This window comes from Bombyx mandarina, chromosome 09 (assembly GCF_030267445.1).
Source record: "Bombyx mandarina strain Sakado chromosome 09, ASM3026744v2".
Lineage (NCBI taxonomy): Eukaryota > Metazoa > Arthropoda > Insecta > Lepidoptera > Bombycidae > Bombyx > Bombyx mandarina.
The window spans coordinates 1,593,720-1,620,083 of NC_143216.1; the positions used below are offsets into that span (position 1 = coordinate 1,593,720).

Here is a 26,364-nt window from a genome sequence, read left to right on the forward strand (position 1 = left end):
TATTGTGTTTTCAATATTTACGTAACGTGAATTTATTTGCATTCGAAAGAAAAAACAATTGTGCTAATCTAATTTCTCGATTTCAATCAAATAAAAAATAAAAAAATCACACGGTCGCTTTAATGAATAAATTCATATCTTAATTTTAAATTAATCACATAAGTTCATTTATTTAGGGTAGGCACGTCACAGCCTTTGTGTTCGATGACCATGGCTGCGTCAATCGTCAGTATTCATTGAGGTGGATGTTTGAGTGTTTTGAATACTTTCACACGAATGTTACTTAAAGATATTATCGTCAGCGTACCTTTAGGTTTTTCCTTTAGCTCGATGTCAACTTTAACTGGCACAACATCCATTGCGTAGCGAGTGAACAGAACACGGACACGACACTACGAAGTCGATCGATACAACTGATGCGTCAATATCCGATAACGACATTTATATTCGGTTTTATCTGAAGATAATTCGGAATGGGATGGTCGTGATAACAGCGTTAGCGTCCCCGTTCTGTGGTAATTAGTTCTAAGTGTGCGTAATTAGTTTTTGTGATTTTTTCTTGTTCTACTTTTTTTTTTATTGCTCTTGCAGGCAGACGAGCGTACAGCGCACCTGATAGTGAGTGGTTACCGTCGCCCATGGACTTCAGCAATGCCAGGGGCAGAGCCAAGCCGCTGCCTACCGCTTAATACTCTCCACAAGCCTCTTTTAAAGAAGGACATGTCAAAGCGCTCAGGAAACACATCTACTGCGAATCGTTCGTGCGTTCTGAATTGGAAGGTGATGCGCTTCTGCAGTATAGTTGATAAATCAACTGTGAATATATCAAGTTGGGCGATGGAATTAACTTTGTCTTTAGCAAAAGGCGAACCGAAAATCGTCCGGATTTAAAACGCCCGTAACATTGAAAAAAATATTACGGATAATATTTTCTTTTCTAAATATTCGGTAGTAGGCGACAATGAAACCTAAGTTTAACATTGAACGCCACGTAGCTTATACAGTAAATGTATTAAGAAATAAAAAAACTTGGTACAGCAAAGAAGCCAACGGCCAAAATAAGAAGAAAGGCTGTATTTATTATCGTTATAAAGCTTAGCACAACTCTGCATTCAAATCAAAGAACTAAGTCTCGGGTTTGCAAACTATATAATGAGTTTCCAAACAAAATGTTTAAAAATCTAAGATTTTAATTTTTTTTTCATTTTCTTCATAAGCACGTTTAAAAACTGTAAAGGGTTCGTAGCGTCAGAATTTATGTAATAAAAATAAAAACCGTAAAAATAGTTTTAATTATGTTGACGAGACGTGAAACCCAAAGACAATAAATATTATTGCAATAAAACACCCTACCAAAATACTTATATTAAGTTGTCCAGAAGCCGGATGTACCTTAATTCCTCCGAGAGCGCATAAATCAGGTGACGTCATTTGTGCGTCATCTGATTTTTATCGTTACATTTAGAGTAAAGCAAAATTAGTCAAAACAATATTTTTCGATAATTTTTATTATTTACCGTATCCGAAATTATCGCTCTAAATTAGAGCAATTATTATCAGTTAAAGATAACAATCTATGTAAGTTTTTTTTATTGCCGTGTAGGCAGACGAGCATACAGCCCACCTGATGGTGAAAGGTTACCGTCGCCCATGGTCGTCAGCAATGCCAGGGTCAGAGCCAAGCCACTGTCTACCGTAATCTCTTATAGTTTGTGATTGTAAAGGATATCAGAACTAAGAGAAAATTGAATACATATAATGCATTTGTTTTGAAGGTATTCAATTTAAATACCAAAAAACATGTTAGAAAATATGGGCTTAATTGAATTCCCTTGAATACTAATAGTATTTTAGGTGGTCCACTAGTTCATTAAGTAATGTTTTTGGATTTTAAATACCTCTAACTTGAACAGGCCCGTGGTAATTGGTTTTGATTATTAATGTACTCAACATAACATTAAATAGATCGTTTATAATTACGCAATATTCTAAGTTCAAAATTATAATTTACCAAACCCGCAAAATTATAATTTGCGTAATCACTGGTGGTAGGACCTCTTGCGAGTCCGCACGCGTAGGTACCACCACCCCGCCTATTTCCGCCGTGAAGCGTTTCGGTTCGAAGGGTGGGGTAGCCGTTGTAACTATACTGAGACCTTAGAACTTATATCTCGAGGTGGGTGGCGCATTTACGTTGTAGATGTCTATGGACTCCAGTAACCACTTAACACTAGGTGGGCTGTGAGCAATAAAAGGTGGTCAATAAAAAAAAAAAGTTCGATTAAAAAAAAATGCACTCAAGAATCGTATACAAGTTTTGTTATTCAATCTGTGATATAGTTGAAAAGAATCTTCAATCATATCAGTAGTATCCGTATCAGTAGTGTGAATCATGATTTTATTTGTTATTTTAGTAGAAATCAATCAGAATTGGATTGGTCTCACGATTATAGCTTAATATAACCCGATTTTATGACACTACGGAGCGATCTAACGGTGTTAATCGTAACTATTCAAATCGATTATGAAAACGTTAAATTTCATTTTTGTAGATGGCGCTAGTGAATGTCTCGCCTAAAGTCTTGAACTATTATCACTTTTAAATCTAATACTCATTAGAAGTGAAATTACAATGTGGTACGTTTACGAGTTTAATAACGTCATAATAGTCACAGGAATGTCTTGTTATTTTTTGACCTCCAATGACCTTTTGAATAATTTATATGGGAATCGATTTCTGTAACCGTTGACCATGTCATGTTGCGATTAGGCTCAATGATAACGAGTGAACAAAATAATATGCAAACTTTTTTTATTTTTATTGCTTAGGTGGATGGATGAGCTCACGACGTGCCCATAGACAACTGCAACGTAAATGCCGCCACCTACCTTGAGGTCTCGGTATAGTTACGACGGCTGCCTCACCCTTCAAACCGAAACGCATTACTGCTTCACGGCTGAGACAGGCAGGGTGATGGTACCTATCCGTGCGGACTCACAAGACGTCCTACCACCAGTAAACGTAATGTGTGTGTAAGGACTTAAATGTGATGCACCAACGTGTTCTTACAATGTGCGTTCACAGTCCACTGGGACTGGTAATGGATTTACGTCTAGGCTCGTATGGTCCCGGCGTTGGGCGACATGATTTGAGGGGCGGCAAAGTTTTTGAAATGCTACAATTTCAAAATCGAATGTAAGTAACGACACAATCTCTTTTGCAAATGAGTTCATATTAATTTTTATATAAAAAAAATATTGGATCAAAATTAATAAAATTTATTATAGCATTAAGGGCGGTATCAAGCCTAAATCCATCACCAGCTGGGACACGTACCGTGGCGGATGAGAGGGTTAATAATGATCCGAATCCTCCGGTACTGGCGCGGACCCGCCCATATTAGTTCCTAACAAAAGAATTCCCGTACTGTTAAGTCAGCAATCTACGTGCATTATACAAAGGTGCTGAACAAGAAAAATGCGTGAAGTTTTTCGTGCTTTAACCCAATTAATTTTTTTTTTTATGGCTTAGAAGGGTGGACGATCTCACAGCCCACCTGGTGTTAAGTGGTTACTGGAGGTCATAGACATCTACAACGTAAATGCGCCACCCACCTTGAGATATAAGTTCTAAGATCTCAGTATGTTGCCCTGCCCTTCAAACCGAAACGCATTACTGCTTCACGGCAGAAATAGGCAGGGTGGTAGTACCTACTCACGCGGATTCACAAGAGGTCCTACCACCAGTAATTACGGCTGAGCGGCGGAGTTAAATTTCTTTTGTTCCTACCTATTCTATTCAATGGGTAATACTAGATTCCCCGAGCGAGTAGGTGAGCTCACGGGGCTCAAACCGGAGTGTTGCTAACACTGACCCTAACAAGAGCAGTGCTTTGCAGAATCTACCACCGGATCGGAAACGCGATCCACTGAGAAGATCCGGCGAGAAACTCAGTGGGCTGTGTCTATGGGTTAATTTACTTGTCGAACCCTTCGTCGCAACTGACGGATTTGACGAGGACGGTGACCGGTGCTTGGGGTACATAAAAGCACCGTTAATGGATCGGGAGGATCCGAAATGACGTGTTTAGAGCGACATCGACTGTGTGCCATTCAGTCCGCAGGATCGGGTATGTGCGAAATTCAATAGTGAAAACATATCTCCTTTCCGGTGAATTCTGGACTGACTGAATACTGAGCCCGGAGGAAGACCTAATTTGTATCGATAAAAATAAAGTCCTGTCTGCCAAACAATCGTTGTCGGTTCATCTTGTGGGAGGTCTACCCATGCTACGTCTTCCGGTACGTGGTCGCCACTCAAGAACTTTCTGGCCCCAACGGCCATCCGTTCTTCGAGTAATGTGGTAAAACAACTTTACAACTTATATCTCAAGGTGGGTGGCGCATTTACGTAGTAGATGTGTCCACTTAAAATCAGGTGGGCTGTGAGCTCGTCCACACATCTAAGCAATAAAATAAAAAAGGTGTAAGTGTGGTGTTGCGGGCGGTGCGTACGTACCGTCGCGGTGCGGGTGCTCGTGCGGGTTGTGGATGATGCGTATCCGGCGGTCGTGGTGCAGCGGCTCGCCGGCGCGGCCGCCCGCCTCCCGCAGCCGCCAGCGCGCCGCGTCCTGCTCGCGCGCCGACCGCGGGAAGTACAGCGGCGCCACCGCGCCCAGCAGCGACGCGTCCACCGCGCCCGCCGCCACCACCACCAGCTGCGGCTGCGCGTTGCCCTCCAGGTAGCGCCGGATCGTGCCTGCCGACAGATCCTTCAGATGAGCGGCGCCCCGCTCGAACCACTGCGTTCATCTTTTTTTTTAATGGATTTCATGACCTGGTAACTAAGACTTTTAAGTCATGTCTTATTTTAGTTTTTATTCTTATTTTTATGAAAAATGATAATATGGAGTGAAATTAAATTAAATGAAGATGATTAATTTGAGATATTAATCAACTGGAATGAAACTAAAGGAAAAAAAAACATGTGTGCAATTCACACGTGGTAGAAGTGAAACCTTCCAAAATTAAAATACAATTATCCTAAACGTCTTAAGTATATGTAAAATTTTGTCATTAGTAAATAATTGTAAGGTAGCGCCCTCTGTGAATTGATATTTTAATTTCACGTATAATCCTGAATTAAGATTCACTACAAGAGCTTTCATACACACGTTAGTATTAAAAAATCTCACAGGTGGCGCTGTATTAAATAGTATGTATATTTCTGTCTCATTCTTTGCTGGCTTCATCCTACACATTTTTGTATTTGAGTCTCTTACCTGTCGTTTTTTTCGTTGCATCCGGTTTGAAATCACAACGATTCTAAAGAAGTTTTCACTTCAATAGATGATATTGGATGAAAAATAATATCAGTAAAATGGTGGTCATTTACTGAGATTTATTCATTGGACTTTTTGGAGGATCCCGAGAAGTTACGTCCAGCGGCTTCGTTTAATTTTCCCACATTTGTGCACTTTCAGAGATATTAAACTGTTGATCTTAGTTACCAGGTCATAAAATCTATTAAATTTTTTTTTATCGATGAACAACTTCTACGGAATCAGGAGGGAACTATAAGCGTAGTGCAGTGGTACGTACGTAGCGCGACGTGCGCGGCGACGTCCGGCGGGAAGTTGCGGCGCTGCGTGTTGAGCACGCACAGCGCCAGCGAGCGCGCGCCCAGCGAGCCCGCCGCGTGCAGCACGTTCCTGGACAACGGACGCAAATATACATAATATTACCTGAATGAATGAACCTCGTGCGGGCCGAGGCAGATAAAAAGACGAAATATTTGGACCTGGAGCACGAGGTGACAGACATGTGGAGGGTGGTATCTACAGAAATAATCCCGGTAATTGTATCGGTGAATAGTTTGGTCCCTAAAAGCCTCTCAAAACATCTCGAGAGGCCCAAATGTAAAAAGCAGTCTTTCTCGAAAATGCACGTATAGTTCGCCGGTTTCTCTCCCAATAGTCCCTAACGCTCCGGCCGATTGTTGCCCACCTCGCCAGAGTGTCCTGCCGTCTTCCCTGGCGAGACAGTGTTTAATACATATAATAATAATAACTAGCTGTACCCGTTCGCTTCGCTGACCATTTAAGATTAACATTGTTATTTTTCACCCCCACAAAGATTCTCATCATTAACGCCCCCGCAACTGGTGTAGGAAGTCCAACACTCATATAAATATTAGCCTATCCATTAAATACATGCATTTTCTACACGGATACCAAGTTTCAAGTCAATCGGATGCATGGTTCATGAGTTATAACGGAACATCCGTAAAAACCACTGTAGATTTATATATTATTATAGATAATAAATAATAACAATAATAATAAATATTCAACAATCACGCCACATTAAATGGTCCCGTGATAAGTTCGTAAAGAACTTGTGTTACAGGTACCAGATAACGGAAATAAATGTAAGATTTTATTATACACATAATATACATATACAAACGAGCATATGATCCACCTAATGGTGAGTGGTTACCATCGTCCATGGACTTCAGCAATGCCAGGGGCAGAGCCAAGCCACTGTCTACCGTTCTTTTTAAATACCATAGCGAGTGGGTTTCGAGAACATACCACCTAAAGCAAACTGTTGTTGGTTAATTTGACGGCACGTTGCGGTGTTTCACATTAATACAAGTCATTCTAAATAATGTAACGAAAATTTAGGAAAAAAAAAAAAAAAACAAATCCCAAGCGTATAATCAGTACGGGCTCAGAAACAGTTTGGAGTTTCATTGAGTATTGAACAACGCACGTACTTGTAGCAGTTGTGCAGCGAGCTCTCGGCCGCGGTGTGGTACTTCAACACGTACTTCGGGCAGACCGTGTGGATGACGTGCCGGCACTGGAGACCGAACCCCGGCGTCACCACCACCTCGCCGGTGCGGCACTCTGGAAACACACATCTTCAGTTAGGATACGTGACTAGCTCATATCGGCTCATAGACATCCACTGCTGGATCACCTTTCAAGAATTTAACGTATCTAGACATTATATAATTTTACTGGTGGTAGGATCTCTTGTGAGTCCACACGGGTAGATACCACCACCCTGCCTATTTCTGCCATGCAGCAGTAATGCGTTTCGGTTCAAAGGGCGGGGCAGCCGTTGTAACTATACTTGAGACCTTAGAACTTATATCTCAAGGTGGGTGGCGCATTCGCGTCGTAGATGTCTATGGGCTCCAATAACCACTTAACACCAGGTGGGCTGTGAGCTCGTCCAGACATCTAAGATATAAAAAAATTATAAAAAAAATTGCATACCATGTGCCCGGAGTATGATCTCCTCTTTCAGATCCGGACCAGCCACTTGCATGATGCGGTCGCTGACTTCATTGCTCTCCGTCAGCGTCTCGTCCGTGGTGTTGGTAATTGCGTCCACTCTCAAGCTTGTTATGTCGCCTTGCCTGGAATCGAGAAAGGGCATATATTTAGACCATCCCAATAAAAGTACTTTTATTTTTACTGGTGGTAAAGTTAATATTACTGGTGGTAGTATTATTACTGGTAGTAGGACCCCTTGTGAGTCCGCGCAGGTAGGTACCACCACCCTGCCTATTTCTGCCGTGAAGCAGTAATGCGTTTCGATTTGAAGGGTGGGACAGCCGTTGTAACTATACTGAGACCTTAGAACTTATTATATCTCAAAGTGGGTGGCGCATTTACGTTGTAAATGTCTATGGGCTCCAGTAACCACTTAACACCAGGTGGGCTATGAGCTCGTCCACCCATCTAAACAATAAAAAAAATACAAACTCGAAACCGAATTGTTGATGAAGAAAAAGTTGCAGCACCCTTTAATGTATAGAAAATCTGGTAGGAATTGAAATCTGTCACACTTTATAGATGTTATCTTACAGTGAACTTCTTCGAGTTCGACTCGGCGTTGCGTGGCAGAATGGTCATTCAAAAGAATATGTGTGATATATCAGGGCTGATTTATTAGTTGATCACTCTTTAAGCGATTAATGGTACAACTTGGACTAATTTATAGCAGACAGTCATAAAAGGCATTATCATCAAAAGCTCCCACTCGACGCCAAGTGGACAATGGTTCCTCCCGTTGGCGTGCCACTGGGCTTCTACTCATCCAGTTCTTGCAGGCTGCTTTCGATGTGGCCATGTCCATATTTACATACTACCCCTCAAGGATTAGTCATTGCACTAAAACGGGATTAGGTAGTGACCTGCTTTAGGTCATTGTGCAGTGAGAGTATCGCGGGAGTGGATAACATTAACAAGAGACATGGAAGAGCTTCTGTCTTTCTTTTTTTTCCTTCCTATGCTGATAGCCTTGAGAGGCTATTTCAGCTTCACCCTAACGTGTGTAGGTGAGCTCACGGGGCTCAAACCTGAATGTTGCTAGCAAGAGCAGTGCTTCGCAGTATCTACCACCGGATCGGAAACGCGACCCACTGAGAAGATCCGGCGAGAAACTCAGTGGGCTGTGTCTATGGGAGTTTCTGTCCAAGCGATAAACAGATTTGCATTCCTCACTCAGATTTTGGGCGGTTAAGCTGGTGTGCTAGAGCTTTACTGACCATATCGCGAGGCGGTCGTTGATCGCGTCGTCGTGCAGGAACACAGGCTGGGCGTGCAGCGGGGTGCAGTTGGAGTAGTCGGCGGGGGGAGGGGCCACCGTCTGCGACCAGCGCGGCACCGACCAGCACTCGCCCGGCGCGCGCATCCCGCACACCGAACTATCTGGAAATATTAAAGTATTAATTTACACGAGGATCAAATAAGTAAAAACGCATCATTTAACGGAAACACATTTTTTTTTATTGCTTAGATGGGTGGACGAGCTCACAGCCCACTTGGTGTTAAATAGTTATCGGAACACAAAGACATCTACAACGTATGTGCACCACCCACCTTAAGATATAAGTTCTAAGGTTTCAAGTATAGTTACAACGGCTGTCCCACCCTTCGAACCGAAACGCATTACTGCTTCACGGCAGAAATAGGCAGGGTGGTGGTACCTACCCGCGCGGACTCACTAGAGGTCCTACCACCAGTAATTACGCAAATTAAAATTTGCGGTTTGATTTTTATTACACGATGTTATTCCTTCACCGTGGAAGTCAATAGTGAACAGTTTGTTGAGTACGCATTTCATTAAAAAACTTGGTACCCAATATAATTGGATTTAAATAAATTAAAATGAGGTTATACTTATTCCAACGCGAACTTATTTTTTGAGACTGATAGAATATTACTTTTTTCATCAACAACTATTTATACGCAATTGCTCAGACAGTATAAGATTTTCTATTACAGATGTCAATAGTTGGTTTTTGTTTTCTTTCTACATGTGGAGAACACAGACACCGCCAGGCGCATATATAGGTTATTTTTTTTTTTTATGAAGGAATGATTACTGGTGTACCGAAGCCTTTCTAGTTTCACCAGGACAGGTGGGCGAGCAAAGGCTCAGCCAGGAGGGATGAGATTTTGCTAACAGCTGCTCGAGCGCATCCAAAGAAAATCTAATAACTCAAGAGCAGCTGCTTCGCGAATGAATCTACTACCAGATCAGAATCGCGACCCGCTGAGAAGATCCGGCGAGAAACTCAGCGGGCTGATGTTTTGGTTAGGTTGCACGTGGAGCCCTTTGCCGAGTTCAACGAGTACGTTTACCGGGGTCACCTAAGTCTGCTTCTAGTGTAAGAGCTGAAGGCTTCTAGTGCTGAGATTAATGGATCTGATGGATCCGTAAGGACTACTTATAGACAACACAAAGTACAATACCGCTATACATCTTGATCGTCCGTGGTCAAGGAAACCATAAAAAAGTCGAAATGTCGGAATTAATAAATAGTACTTTTAATTTTGGCGTAATGGTGACCGTGATGTTTGTTTAATTAACCTGTCAAATAATAAAGGAAGGTTGCACAGGTAACAAGCAAACTGAACTCTCTATAGACACAGCTCATTGAGTTTCTCGCCGGATCTTCTTAGTGGGTCGCGATTTCAATCTTATGGTAGATTCTGTGAAGCACTACCCTTGCTAGGGCTAGTGTTAGCAAATTCTTTCAGGTTGAGCCCGTAAGCTCACCTATCCATCCGCACGTAGCTGGAGTAGCTTCTTAGGCTACCAGCGAATAGGTAGGAAAAAAACGAGTATAATCTCTATATATAAAAATGAATTGCTGTTCGTTAGTCTCGTTAAAACTCGGGAACAGCTGGACCGATTTGGCTAATTTTGGTCTTGAATTATTCGTGGAAGTCCAGGGAAGGTTTAAAAGGTGAGAAAATATAAAAAAAGCTCGGAATGATATAAAAATAACAATTTTGTTTTCCCTTTGTTGTGTCCCCCGTCGGACGGATTCCTTTTGTTTGTTTTAAGTTTATTTTATACAGTTTAGGTCTTTTATTTATCGATTGAGGCACTACGAAGTCTGCCGGGTCAGCTAGTACTATATATATAATATTGATTAAAGGATCGTGGTTGGAGAATTGGCGACCACTGAAGATTTCCATTTCCGACACAACTTGCATATATGATAGAAGTTGAGGATGTGAAGGACATTTTGCAAAAGCTGATCTAGAGGCAGTAACGCAACAACTTAATAATTTGTTATTGATGAATTATCCATGTTTAAAATCTTAAAGATGATGTAAGGAAACGGTTCTTGCAGAAACGAAATAATAAATATATTTATGTAAAAATTATTTGTTACAATGATTGTAATTTGTTCACTTGCAATAGAGTTTATAAAAGATTTGTAGTTATTCTGTCCCATTGTTTTGCAATTGTGCGGTTGAATTGACAATAATGAAAATGTGAAAAGTTTCGAAACAACAGGCAGGATATTTCGCAATGCACTACCACTACCAATCATATTATCCGATGAACAATGCTAATGATTTATAATAGCGTTTCAGTATTCAATGATCCGGTCATCGTCGAACCCGTCACCTGCGACGAAGGGCTCGGCAACTAAACTAAACCACTAAAAAAAGCAGCAATTAGTAATTAGCAAATTCTAAACGTGCTTTTTAATTACACTTAACGCAAAAGCTTACTAGAAAAGATAGTATACTAATACGTTTTAGTGGTTTTCACTAACTCATTTTCTCCAACCAGCACCATTATATTCGTACAGAAAAATGTATGTACTACGAGCCCACTGAGTTTCTCGCAGGATCTTCTCAGTGGGGCGCGTTTCCGATTCGGTGGTAGATTATGCGAAGCACTGCTCTTGTTAGGGCCAGTGTTAGCAACTTCGACAGGTTTGAGCCCCGTGAGCTCACCTATTCGTCTGGTAAAGCTAATCTAGCCTCTTAACGCTATCAGCATAGGTAGGAACAAAAAAAATCCAATGATTGATCCAAATCATCCAGATGAGTGAAACTGTCCAACTTTATATGTATATTTCACACAATTAATATTGTTTTTAATGTATTAATTACCTGTTTACTTTGATATTGCCACTACTGATGAGGCGTTCATTAATTCTTTCGTAGCTATTTCGATACTCGATAAATTCGATAATCAAAAGTACACAAGTAATTTTCAATCTCGCAAGCTTCACTGTCAATTTTAATTTAGCATTTATTTATTCACTCTGACCTTTGTTTGTTTATAAATAAGGTTGACATTTAAGGTCATTACACAATGCACGAGTTCGTCTACATTTAAGCTACATTAATTATTTACAGTACGGCGCGTTGGAGTTCTCTTCGCAACCCTGCAAACCTGAGATACAGAAATGAGAGTGGTACCTGTCAACTGAATATTGTATTTCATTCGGAACCTTACCTAACCTTACTGCAGGGAATGAATAATATGTCAGATGGTGGGCGGACGTGGTCTGTGGGTTTTTGTTTACGAAGAGTGTCGTTTAGAACAATCAGAACCGCGGATTAGGACTCTAAAACCCTGCGTAAATTGTTTAAAGATTATTTGTTTTTAAAATGATTCAAGCTTTAGTCCAAAAAACGAGGCTTGTGGAGAGTATTAAGCGGTAGGCAGCGGCTTGGCTCTTCCCCTGGCATTGCTGAAGTCCATGGGCGACGGTAACCACTCACCATCCGGTGGGCCGTATGCTCGTCTGCCTACAGGGGCAATAAAAAAAAGAAAAGTGTAAGGGACATAAAGTATGGATTAGGATTTAATTAATCTTTCGTTATTATTGTTATTATCATTGTTAAGAGTGTAAAGGGCTCGAGCGCCTGTCAGCTCGGCGGGGCCTCTGAGACGGATTTGGGGGAATGATGGTTCAGGTTTACTCATATTCTATAATAATTTGTACTAAAGTTCCATGATTCTTACCGCCTAAAGATAGAATTCTTTTTGTGGTTACGAACAGACCGTATTATCGGTTGTACACTATATTTAAATCATTGCCAAACCAAAGGCCACGGCACGATAAATCGAGCTATTTCGAACTTTATTCTCTATTCAATCGATCATAGAGACAATTCTTAAATTTTACTCGATACTTTAAAACGATAATGACAATTTCCTTTTGTTGTTACAACATTCCAAAGACATTCTTCTATACTAGTGTATAAATGATCCAAGCTTTTTGGTCTGTCTTTTGGATAGCGCTTTTAAATGTTTTAAAGTGGATGTAGAACTAATAAGTGTTTTCTTCTGTGTATGATAAAGAGTGAAAAACGGAGAAAGGAGTTCATCACAGTTATTCTACAATTAGTAATATGGGTAAATTATATTCCGTATCAGATTTTGACCCATTTTGCACGTAACAACCGGCCAATTTCCATAATTAAATACCAAATCCAGTCAAAATCGAACGTAATTTGGAACCATTCATTATTTTAATTGAGCATTCAAAATCGTTCCTTAGTTCGTTCATTCATGAACACAATTGACCTACTTACCCACCATAGTAAGAACTAGGGAAACAAGTTTTGTAGGAATTTAAAACCCAGCGGGAAGAGCGAATCGATCTTTATTGCTCGGTGTTAAGGCTGACAATTTATTGACGTAGTGAAATCGAAAAGCAATCGAGTTTGACACAGTGAGGTAACTGGGGCACGGTTTCCTGATTCCCGTGACGTCAGCAAGTGCAATGAAGCCGTCTCTCTCTAGCCTGTGCGTTTAGAGAAGGACGACGAATCCATTGAGGAATACGTAATTTTTTACTGAACGTTGAGACCTGAACAATCAGTCTTTGTCTCTTTATTCAATGGGTTGAATGAATAATGCCTGTGTTTTGTTATCTGCATGGATATTTGCATTTTCAATTCGTCAATAACGATGAATAATAGTTCACCGACAGCCTGAATGAAACAAACATAACTTGTACTATCTAAACAAAGATTACAAAAATATAATTGGTCCAATATTTTAAATTTATGCTTTATTTCTTTATTTATGCTATTATTATAAAAAAAACATCGGCACAATAATTCGTGAAACAAATGGGTAAATGATACTAAAATTATGTAGGTATGTTGCGCGCTAAATCTCGATAATATTATGTTAACGAAAATCTCTCATGAATATCTGAAGACTATATTATTAAGAGTAATAAAATTACATTTACAAGAATATGAATTAATCTAATAATAAAAAAAGAAACAATAAGGCCTTTATAATTACAATGCTACTGAACGTAGTTAATGAATTATTCAAAAAAGAAAAACGATGTACCGCGGAAACTTATGTACCTTCGCATTACGATGATAGATATTTGATGAGGTCGTGCCACGAAAATGTTGGAACAGAATAAAAAAAAAAACATGCAAAGACATGAAAATGTCTGACTTATGTAAAGTACCCGCGCATAAATAATTTGTGAAGTAGGGTATGCCGAAGGTCATTTCATGGTAATGTTATATAACCAACAAAGGAAAACATGTTTTATTGTTTTGAAATTTTGTTTGCGTATTTTATTCGAAATTCTGTTATTATATTATGTAATAATTTTGTACATTTTACTTTCAAAGAATGCTACGGTTACAAGCATCGTTACAATTTAAAAATGAAATGACAATATGTATTGCAATAAGTATGTTCTATACGAAATGAGTACAAATAAAGTTATATACAAGAATAAATTACATGAAAAATTAACTTGATTTAAACGAAAATAATTTTTCTCACCGACGATCGTCATTCCCGAACTCACAAAAACTGGGGAAAAAACACCGTTATTTTTTTCGTAAAGCACGACCATTCGCCTCGAAGTGTGGCTGGCATGTGACCCCGAAAGGGAAGGGACACACCCCCAGGAGTTACGTGACGGGCGGGATTGTGTCAGGGGAAGGGTGGTGTGACGTCACGCGGTCGACGACCCTCCCAACTGGGTCAAGAGATCATCGCATCCGTTATCTGGATTCACTTTAATTTTGGCGCCAATTAACTATTCATTTCTCTAATTATTAACATTGAATAAGTATTTTAGCGAATTGATTTTTTGTTTTCAGGCCAAGCAAGCCCAAACGACAATGCGACTGTTTAACGTAATTTGCCTTGGTTGTTAGTGATGTCTTAACTTTTCTGGCATAGTACTAAGAGTGTAGTAGTTCAGACGAGGTTTAAAAAAGGAGAGTCCTAAATAGTAGGCGGCGATTCAGCTGTGTATCTGGCATTGCGGATGTTCACTTATCATTACATGGACCATGTACTAGACTGCTTCCAAAAGGCAATAAAAAAATCACAGTCACAGCGAGCGTCTTAGTAATATTACCGCTATAATATTTTTTTATTTAGACTATGTCGGCTGCTTTAATGTCGATCGACTTTATTATAAATTATCGAATACTCTAAGTAGGGCTTTTTCTAATAAGATTCTAATTGATTGTAGATTTGACAGATAGTAATACACATATCTATGAAAAGATTGGGTTGTCTTATCTCTAATTTCAAATCGATATCGGGAGGTATAGTCGGATTTTTAATTAGACGAAGCCAGCTGACAGTAGCTAATGTCACTTTGTGAAATAATGTTGCTATATTTAAAGTAATAGTGATGCGTTCAGTTCTCGTTCAGTCACATGAATGAACAATGAGTGTGAAGAGTTAATCATTAATTTCAAACTATAAAAGAATATTATTTATATTTTACAATAAAATTGTATTAAAGTGCTCCATATATTACTAGTAGTATGTAACTACAATCAGTTTTTTTTATTTTCATTACCTACCTATAATTGTTATATTTTATACGTCTACAATTTCAACTATATGATGTATTGGAAATAGGACAGTCTTACAAGCTTCCTCGCAATGTTTTTCTTAATGTTTAAAACACTCGGTATTCACTACAGGTAGATACTATAGGAACATAATATTTCGTCGAAAACTCGTTGGTATGTACAAAGCACGCCTAAAATTCGAACCCCGTACCCGATATCGGCAATTCGCCACACCAACTATTCACTAGACAATCGAGGCAATTTCATTAATTCAGGAGTTTTTTCAATCGTTCACTTTGTCACAACACTATTTTTATTTCATCAAAAACTGACAACACAGTAAACGTCAGTTCACTTCGTCTAATAAAAAATCCGACTATAACGATTTGGTTTTGTGTACCTTGAGAAATAATCCCGATTGTCGCTTGACATTTGGCGGAAATGCATTAATTGAACATAACGGATTAAATTTTATTATAACCTCAGCTCTGTAAAAAGGTAAAGAAAGAAAAAACTTCAGAGGTGTCAAGGGACATCCGGATGGAACGAAGTTCCTTTCGATTAATTAGTGAAGGAATTGTATTTTTTTTTTTAAGTTATAATAATAAATTACGGCATTATGAAGAAGAAAAAAACAATACTATGAACTAAATTACTATTGTTGAAACGCTATCTCGAGAAACTGTACTCATTACGCGGACCAATCGGATACGAGCAATGTCACGCGATAAGCGCCTACACGTTAATTGGTCAGAATGACGGATCTAAAAAGTGTCGTGACAACTTTTCGTAAGAATTTTTTCCGTCGCGCGCGGTAAGGAACTTCGTTCCAAAAATAATAATGCTGTGAACGTGATAATTATATTGCCGATGTTAATTTGTGTTGGGGCTAGGATCGATCCGTAGCCGTATCTAGGGAAGTCTAGGGTTGTGTCGTAACATAATGATGAAATTTTATCTTTATACTAGCTTTTGCCCACAACTTCGTCCCCGTGGAATAGTTACTTTAGGATAACGCTAAATTTTACCCGCAGCTTCGTTTATCTTCATTTACACAGTGGACGCTCTCAAAAGGAAAAAAAACCCCGATTTTGAAACATTCTTTATTAGTGCTCCGCTCGTATTAGTCTTAGCGTGATGTTATATAGTCTATATCATTCCTCAATAAATAGGCTATAATTATTTTAATTTTTCGGATCAATAGTCCCTGACAGTAGCGCGTTCAATCAAACAAACAAACAAACTCTACAGCTTTATAATATTAGTATAGATTAGTGTTTGAAAATCAAATCTATATTTTAAAATTCATTGCAATACCCCAGACGATGATTTATTTTTTATTGCTAAGACGGATGGACCATTTTACGGGCTACTAGGTTTTAAATAGTCACCGGTGCCTAAGGACATCAACAACTGCCATATCCCCTCAATCACAGCTGAAATAGACAGGGTGCTGGTACCTAGCCGTGCGAGCTCACAACAAGACCTACCACCAGTATTTGCTCAATTGGCTTGCTAAAAGATCATTCTTGTTTACTAATATTTACTTTCTTGAAGATGTAATTTAAAACGGGTGACTTTTTTATGTCAGGTTATCAACGTGTCGTTCAGCCTATATAATTATCCAAACAGTTTTATCATAGGGTTTAATAGATATGAAATGCTAGCTTTTATTTACTAGTAAACCAGAAGTTCAGTTATCTATTTATGTTTTATGTATTTTCTTTGTTGTATTCACAATCTGGCATGGTTGACTGGTGGTAGGGCGCATTGTGAGGCCGCAAGGGTGGGTAGGTACCACTGCCCTTACTATTTTAGCTTAAAGCATTAAGCATACCGGTTTTAAGGGAGAAATAGCTCATGAGCCTTAGATCTAATGTCTCAAGGTTGGTGGCGGCATTTTCGTAGTCTATTGGCTATGGTAACCGCTAAACATCAGATGGGCCGTGAGCTCGTTCAACCAGACTGGCCAAACTCATTTCAAAACAACCTATAAACTGAAAACAATAATTCCATTTGATCAATTGGAAAAAATGAAACGTTATTAATGACGCATGAATAATTAGCGTTGTGAATGATAATTAATTGGTTATTACAAATCGAACCATGCTCGTAATGGTTATGAAATAGTGACTACATTATAATGTATAATATAATATATATGCATAATATATTATGCTTTATTTACTGCGTCGTGCCCTTCGCTATGTTGACATGCAACTGCATTCGTTTTTCTTTCCACCCGAGAAACTAAGACCCGGCTGCTTCCGTCGGTTTTTAAAAGGAAATTATCTAGAATATTACTCATAGCGCGACGACATCACAATGAATGAATAATCATAAACATCTTTATATTATAAACGTAATGTATTCATGCAATCTTTCGTTAAATGAAATGTTAAAATTGAATTTTAACAGAACAAAGCGCAAGTTTGTGTGTGGTGCGTCACATTATAACAATAATATATGTATTTTTTTTTATGTTTTGGGGATCACTGTTTGTCCGGAGGTATTTCCAGTTTTACCAGGACATATGGGTGAGCACGGGCTCAGCTAGGAGGGGTGGGATTTGCCAGCAGTAGCACGAGCGATGTTAATTTCTATTACTCGTCTGGCATGTTGTGTCCGGTAGTAAGCATTCCGCTTTTTTTTTCTTCCTGAAGCTGTGTTCTGTTCCTTCGAGTTCATGTGTTAAGGTTAAGGATTGGGAAGGTTCACTTAGTTGTTCTGGCATGCGCTTATCACTACACAGAGACTGTGAGTTCGTCTATTCATTTACGGCATAAAAACTATGAAAGTTGCTACATCAAGAGCTTCCACAAAGGCAGTTCTTTCCAGTTTGGTGGGCGGGATAGTTGATTAACAATAAACAATCAGATTGAGCTCATGTTTTGGGGTAGGTGGCGTAATTCAAGAGCTACAGTAGCCACTAATGGTACAAATATGTTACTGATGTTGGCTGTGCTTTCTTTCCTGGTATAGGACCGTATATCGTTCGTAATACGACCCTGTCAGTAAGTATCTACAGTCGGCATCGCTGCGCCACTTCGAGAAGACGGCACGACATGAGAACCCTCCTGTCGTGGCCTTTGGCTGACCGAATGATAAACCGTCGACGTCGCCCAAAGCACGTCATCACGGATCCTCCTGATCCATTAATGGTGCTTTTAGGCACTACAAGCACCGGTCCCGTCCTCGTCGAACCCGTCGCTTGCGACGAAGAGCTCGGCGAGCGAATTAACCCACAGACACAGCTCACTGAGTTTCTCGCCGGATCTTCTCAGTGGGTCGCGTTTCCGATCCGGTGGTAAATTCTGCGAAGCACTGCTCTTGCTAGGGTCAGTGTTAGCAACTCTCCGGTTTGAGCCCCGTGAGCTCACCTACACACGGTAGGGTAAGCTGATATAGCCTCTCAAGGCTATCAGCATAGGTAGGGAAAAAAAAACAAAAAAAAAAGTTCGTAAGCACAAGCCACTAAGTAGACAAGCCCGCTTCCTACCCATGTAGTTTTTACAGGTAACGCACAGCATAGGACATATCTTGATTTGTATATTTCATTTTCATAATCATGATCTTGGTGTCAACTGTATAATAATGTTTGAGCATAAGTATTTCGTATAAAGATAGACCAGTGTTGATCTTTGCGGCATTATTCCTATTGAGTTATCGGAATTTCATAAGCAAGATGGTCTTTTAACCGATTCATAAAATAAATGAGTTACACGCCCAGTATACGTAACTGAGAAAAATCGACTCTTAATTGAGAAAATGAAAATTAGCATCAATATTGTTGCAAATGTTATAATGGTGGTCCGACCGGCTATTTCGGACGACACGGGTACTCCGGCGTCCTTGAACTTTATTATAATTAACTGGAAGTATCCTTGTTCTCACAGAATTTACTTCCAGTAGTAATTTTTTTCAAATATTTTCTGAAGATGTTTTTGGTCTATGAAATTATCCGACGACACATGATAATTAGAAACTAAAATTTATGAATACTATAAAATTAAAATATCTTTATTTAGCGCGAAAAGACAGCGGTTTGGGCTGGCAAAGTGTCTCTTGTTCAAAGTTGAAGTAAAAATAATGTAATATGAATATCAGATAATCAGAGAAAAGCATCTAATTTCAAGTCAGAAAAATGCCGTTCCTAAAATGGTTATGGTAAAGAAAACAAAACGTGAACTTGATTTTGTATTGTTATTTTGATTGAGAACGTTGCATTTTATTAGAATTTGGCAATTTCACTGCCATATTATGCATTATATTATATTCCTGCTTATATTATGATACAACTTGCTGCTTTTTTAAACATAGGATAGTCTAGTGTTTTATAATTAAATTAATCTACATTTCACGGCATTTCATTTTCAAAACGAATGCATAGAATATCTCTGTACAGTGTATTGAAGAGAGCTTGAAGTTACTTAGAGTTCATTTGCATTTATTACTTACATTTTCCTATCTTACAGCGTATCCCATTGGGGACAGATAGCCTCGTTATCATGTGCGTTTATCGTTGCAGTCATCTCTGCTGTCAGCACTATGACGAATATTTCGAATATAATGAATATTAAAAAAAAAATCTAATATAAAAAAAAAAAAAGACATGCCCGCTGCGTTTCTTGCCAGTTCTTCTCAGGACGGAGGTTAGTTTTTGTGAATTGGCGGTAGTTCTTTTTGACGTTCAACAAGTATGTACTTTCATTTATGTTGAATATTTTTTTTTTTACGTACGTCCTAATATGCTTGTAGGTTTTTTTTTTTCATTGTAGGCAGACGAGCATACGGCCCACCTGATGGTAAGTGGTCACCGTCGCTCATAGACGTCAGCAATGCCAGGGGCAGAGCCAAGCCGCTGCCTACGTACATACTACTTGAGAATATTATAAAACTGAACTAAACATTTTTACGAGTTTTGATCAATCTTCGATTAGCGTGGGCAAACGCCCATGTATGTCATAACAGTTCCGATACACGCGTGGGCTGATAATTACAATTGATCGTCTGCTGTTACGTCTTAATATGTTACCAAAAATACTTGTACATGGTCTGTATAATCGAAGTAATGTATGTACCTACATGTACTTACTGGTGTTAAGTGGTTACTGGAGCCCATAGACATCTACAACGTAAATTGAGATATAAGTTCTAAGATCTCAGTATAGTTACAGCGGCTGCTCCACCTCTCAAAGCGAAACGCATTACTGCTTCACGGCAGAAATAGGCGGAGTGGTGGTACCTACCCGTACGGACTCACAAGAGGTCCTACCACCAGTAATTACGCAAATTATAATTTACGAGTACAAAATATGCTACGATGCAGTGCAGCCCTACGTCCGGTTTTTACTCAAAGTTACTAAACATGCGCACCAAGATTCGGATATTCGGATTATCACTTACTCAAAGGAAAAAGTTAACGTTGGCAACTCAACGACTTTTTCTCGGACTTCAAGTGTAGGCTAATTTTTTATATGAACGAGAACGTTTCTAATGTAAATATACGAATAATTGTGAATCTATGTCACATGACGTACATATTTATGAAACCGGCACCGAACTGTCTACTTCATCAAGGATGTCTCGCCCAGCATCGTAACCGTAATTCGTGACAAGTGACAACACGTTAAGAAATTGTATGTACTTATGTAATTTGGAATACCATCCCATCCATTTTATTTGAATTTCGGTAGGCAGCGGCTTGGATCTGCCCCTGGCATTGCCGAAGTCCATGGGCGACGGTAACCAATCACCATGGGGTGGGCCGTACGCTCGCTTGCCTACTAGGGCAATAAATAAATACAAATTGACTTTATTTGCTCGTAATACGTTTTTATTACAATCGAATGCAGTCGATCTGACGACATGCTAAGTGGTCCATCGTTTATGGATATCGGCCCCACAAAAAGCACACGCAAGCTGCTACCTATCGTGGAGGCCTCAATACGTCGTTTGAAGGACGGCTTAGGAAAGCGTAGTTTATTTCGTAGTCGGCTGCCTAGTATGAGGTGCCTTGTTAGAAAATAAATGAAAAAAACTTCATAAAAAATTCCTCAGGCACCATTTGAGTATTCGGTCTCAGAAGACGTCTTACCACCAAAAAATATTTTTTGTGTTCTCTTCTTTCTTTTATTTTTTATTGCTTAGATGGGTGGATGAGCCCACAGCCCACCTGGTGTCAAGTGGTTACTGGAACCCATAGACATCTATGACGTAAATGCGCCACCCACCTTGAGATATAAGTTCTAACGTCTCAAGTATAGTTACAACGGCTGCCCCACCCTTCAAACCGAAACGCATTACTGCTTCACGGCAAAAATAGGCAGGTGGTGGCACATATTTGGTATTTACGCAAATTATAATTTTGTGGGTTTGATTTTTAATTACACGATGTTATTCCTTCTTTCCTATTACCCTCTGCTGGGGTGTAGGGCTCGAATCAATCCATTCATCCTTCCATTTACATCGGTCTTGGGCAGTCTGTTCTAGCTCCTCCCACGTCACGCCCCAGACGCCTAGCTCCTGCTCCACCGAGCGACGCCAAGTTGTTCTGGGACGGCCTTTTGCCAAACACTGTCCAGGTCAATGCTCTCTTGGATAAGTGGGTATCGAGCTTTCTCAATTTGTGACTAATCCAATGCCACTTCCGCGTAAGGATCTCCTTCTCCATTGGTGTCTGCTTGGTGATCCTCCACAGCTCTTTGTTAGTGATCGTCTCAGGCCAAAAGATTTTCAAAATCTGACGCAGGCACTTGTTCACGAACACTTGAAGTTTTTTTATTAAGTCCTTGAAAACAAACCCAAGTTTATTTGTAGCGGTAAATTTTTTGTATGGTAATTAAAAAGTTATTAGTACGAATATCAACTTTCTAAGAAACCAAGCAAGTGGTTCCGTGTCTCCTAGTGTAAGCAAATAAGAACACACACAACTGAATAGTAAACAAAGTATTATCTTCTAAACTGTATTTCAAAGAGCCTTTTTGTGCGCAATTCCACTGTCTCGCTATTTCACACAATGAATTAAGTTAGTTGTCTTTTATTAAATGTTACTTTTTCCGTTTATTTTATCGATGCAACGCCTTCCTGTTTCCGTAATAAGTAATTTGTTTACAACAACTTCACAAATATTATTCTCTAGCTTTATTTTTTAGCTGAGATATCCTCATCTGTTTGTCTGATATTATTATTAGTGCCGGGGCTCAAAAGTACGTGATGATTTATGAGTTGCTTTCAATGAAATGCCGTGAAATAATTTATTTATAGAGATGTAATTAAATTATATATGCAAACGGTAGGACCTCTTGTGAGTCCGCACGGGTAGGTACCACCACCCTGCTTATTTCTGCCGTGAAGCAGTAATGCGTTTCGGTTTGAATGGTGGGGCAGCCGTTGTAACAATACTGAGACCTTATTAGAACTTATATCTCAAGGTGAGTGAGGCATTTACGTTGTAGATGTCTATGGGCTCCAGTAACCACTTAACACCTAAGCAATAAAATATATATGTACTTCAAAAGATTTTCGTAGTTAACATTTAATGGCTTCTGGTGATAATGTTTCAGAGACTGTCATACTAGTGGCAACAAAAACTTTAAAAGTGTTTTAACTCGATAGGGCGAAGAAGTCGAATGTAATAACCCAAACCGATCTTGCAAAAAATATGAAGAATTCTTGGAATGTTATTTAAATTACAAATATTATATAAAAAAATTATCGGGCTGTTTTGGAAAGAAAGAAAGAGAGAGAGAGAGAAAGAGAGACAGAACGGATATAGCAAGCCTTAAATTATATAATCGGTATCCGTCAGTAACAAGCGGTCTGGTATTTCCGTAATTTCAGTATGGAAACTGAAGTGATTCAATCTCGGCGGGAAGGGCTACAGCAGAACAGACTAAACCTAATCTAGAAGTCGTCGTGGCCTGAAGGATTGGACGGTGCATTTGTATGTAGCGATGCGTCGGTGTTCGAATTCCGCCGGCAGGTACCAAAAATTACGTACTTAACAATCGTTCACGATTGACTTCCACTAACCACTAAGCATCAGGTGGGTCGTGAGCTTGTTCACCCACTTAAGCAATAAATAAAAAAGACTAAGCAAAAAAAACCGCTCGGCGGAAGTTCAACTGTGTCTGTTTTCACTATACATCTAAAAATGATACCATGAATGTCTGTAGTATCAAACAGGAAATTCTTTCTCGTCAAATTATCAAATGTACAAACCTCAAGTGTAACTAGTAGTGTGTCACGTACTATCGAACCGTGAAACCGCAACAGGGAAATGGTATTGAATTACGAGAAATAGCACAGCACATTAGTGGATATGAAATATAATACATTTGTGAATATATTTTGAAATATGTCTTCTACGGTAGGCAGCGGCTTGGATCTACCGCTGGCATTGCTGATGTCCATGGGCGACGGTTACCACTCAGGTCGGCCGTAAGTTCGTCTGCCTACAAGGACAATAAAAAAAAAAACTGATAATCTTTACTTGAATATTTTAAAATTGTAATCGGTTGCAACGTTTTTTTAAGTTGCGATATTTTTTAGGACATCAGTTATTTAAACAATTTATCTAAAATCACAATTCACTCATCGAGACATAAAAAAAAAGAAAAAAAAAGAAACTACACACGAAAGAGACATTTTCATTGGAAAAATAGTATTACAATGAATAGCGCTTTGTTAGGAACATAAGAAATGAAGATAAAATAATCTTTATTAATATAGTAAACTAAACATAGCAGTTTCAAAGATTGAAATGACCTTCACAATGTGTTTTTTTTTATTGCTTAGATGGGTGGACGAGCTCACAGCTCACCTGGTGTTTAGTAGTTATTGGGGCCCATAGACATCTACGACGTAAATGCGTCATCCACCTTGAGATATAAGTTCTAAGGTCTCAAGTATAGTTACAACGGCTGCCCCACCCTTCAAACCGAAACGCATTACTGCTTCATGGCAGAAATATGCAGGGTGGTGGTACCTACCCGCGCGGACACACAAGAGGTCCTACCACCAGTAATTACGCAAATTATAATTTTGCGGGTTTGATTTTTATTACACGATGTTATTCCTTCACCTTGGAAGTCAATCGTGAACATTTGTTGAGTACGTATTTCATTAGAAAAATTAGTACCCGCCTGGGATTCGAACACCGGTGCATCGCTCAACACGAATGCACCGGACGTCTTATTCTGTAGGCCACGACGACTTCAAAATATTGGGTGTATATTGTTAATGAAAAAAGAAACTTACGCGACATTAATAACAGTGGCTTCGCGATTTAAAACTGCTAAAACTTCAATAAATGTTTTCATTGTCTTGTTAGCTCGTCACACCTCGATTAGCAAAGTATATTTTTTTGTTGCATGCCATGAAAAGGTTCACCGAGCCATGCCCGGCCGTGTGATGTCATTGTACCTCCGTAGGTAGAGTACGGCTCGCATCTCAAGGTTGCCGAACTGACGCGACGCTTCGATCATACAACACGTGCATTGAACATGAATTTCGAATAATAGCTCACTGAGTTTCTCGCCGGATCTTCTCAGTGGGTCGCGTTTCCGATCCGGTGCTTTATTACTGGTGGTAGGACCTCTTATGAGTCCGAGCGGGTAGGTAACACCAGCCTGCCTATTTCTGCCGTGAAGCAGCCGTGCGTTTCGGTTTGAAGGGTGGGGCAGCCGTTGTAACTATACTGAGATCTTAGAATTTATATCTCAAGGTGGGTGGCGCATTTACGTTGTGGATGTCTATGGGCTCCAGTAATCACTTAACACCAGGTGGGCTGTGAGCTCGTCCACCCATCTAAGCAATAAAAAAACTGAGAGATGATCTAGAAGCCTCAATTGTATAACAACGCTTGTTTCCATCTATTTTTTTAAGTCTAAGGTTTTTAATTCATTGTGTTATTATTGTATGTTTCAAAACTGTTTTTTCGACAATTTTCTATTTTATTTCAATCTTATCTTCTCAATGAGAAGCTTTTTGTCAACTTTAAAATTTAATAATTTTGAACGCATGAGAAGCAGTCACACGCTCTTCCTTTGTGAAAATAATAAAAATTACAAATTTAGAAATTTTCACAAATTAAACAATAGTTAAGTTTAGAAGAAATTCCCAGAATTGTGGATAGAAAGTTCCAGTGCACTGTTTATATGTACTAAATAAGATTAAGCATTACATTCGTATTAGTGAATGGAGTGTGTTCTTAGACCAAAGGCAACGTATACTACTAAAATATACTGATAAAGTTTTTAAGAAATTGACACAAAAATCAAAAGTGTGTATAATAGCAGAATAGCAATACAAATAGAAGGCTACACATTGTGAGCATTTGTGAACATCATGACGTTTTAATTTAACACCTTAGCATTAATAATAGGCTGTAATATCTGTGAAATTCTGACTATTTATGTACTCACCAGAAATAATTCTCTTCACGTCTAGCTTTTGGACATTTGTAAATTGGACAGGGGAATCTATGCGGAATATCTATTTAACGTACGTAGCTATTTTAAGCTGCAGTTATCGATTCGCCAATTTCCAATTTTATCTTTACAGGCCGATATTTGACTAATAAGAAGTTTATTGAATCACACATCTTAGTAATGTGATCTAATATGCGATGATGAAGAAATAAATGAAATATTTGAATAAAGTGTTACGATATAAGCCTTTGAAGTTATTTATGAAAATTAACTAGTTCCGACTTTGGCCTTGCCATAAACCGCGATAAAACTAAAGTGATGGTGGTGGATCGTAAGAATAACAATCGATCTGATTTACACGAAATAGCAAATTGCGAAGTTGTCCAGAGTTACATCTACCTGGGATCCACAATCACAAATACTGCAAGTTGCGAAGAAGAAATTAAAAGACGTTGTGCCGTGACACGATCAGTCGTGGAAAAGCTCACAAAAATATGGAAAGATCGCCGTATAACTAAAAACACCAAAGTTCGCTTAATGAGGTGCTTAATATTTCCTATTTTCCTATATGGAGCAGAAACATGGACGATCCATCAAAAATGTCGTAAAAAGATTGACGCCCTTGAGATGTGGTGCTGGAGACGCTTGCTGAGGGTAAAATGGACTGCTCACCGCACTAATGTATCCATCCTCAAAGAGCTCCAAATCAAACAAAGGCTTTCGTCGATTGTGCAATTGCGAATCCTTAATATGTTTGGACATATCATTCGTAATGAAAGATCATTGGAACGTTT

General features: G+C 39.1%; 1 protein-coding gene across 5 annotated transcripts in view; it reads right to left on the minus strand.

Moving 5' to 3' along the window:
- Positions 1-26,364, minus strand: part of Gdap2 (ganglioside induced differentiation associated protein 2) — a 117,846-nt gene that overhangs the window by 57,833 nt on the left and 33,649 nt on the right. For 2 of the 5 annotated variants that reach the window (XM_089729660.1, XM_089729661.1), the window contains exons 2-6: positions 8,567-8,729; positions 7,290-7,432; positions 6,782-6,914; positions 5,602-5,711; positions 4,520-4,759 (exon numbers count right to left, since the gene is read on the minus strand). In XM_089729660.1, coding sequence (XP_089585786.1) covers positions 4,520-4,759; positions 5,602-5,711; positions 6,782-6,914; positions 7,290-7,432; positions 8,567-8,712 — 772 coding nt within the window. In that variant the 5' untranslated portion in view covers positions 8,713-8,729. Of the gene's footprint in view, positions 1-4,519; positions 4,760-5,601; positions 5,712-6,781; positions 6,915-7,289; positions 7,433-8,566; positions 8,730-14,103; positions 14,207-26,364 lie in introns of those variants that run through there. The other 3 variants (XM_089729662.1, XM_089729663.1, XM_089729659.1) reach the window with 2 other exon arrangements.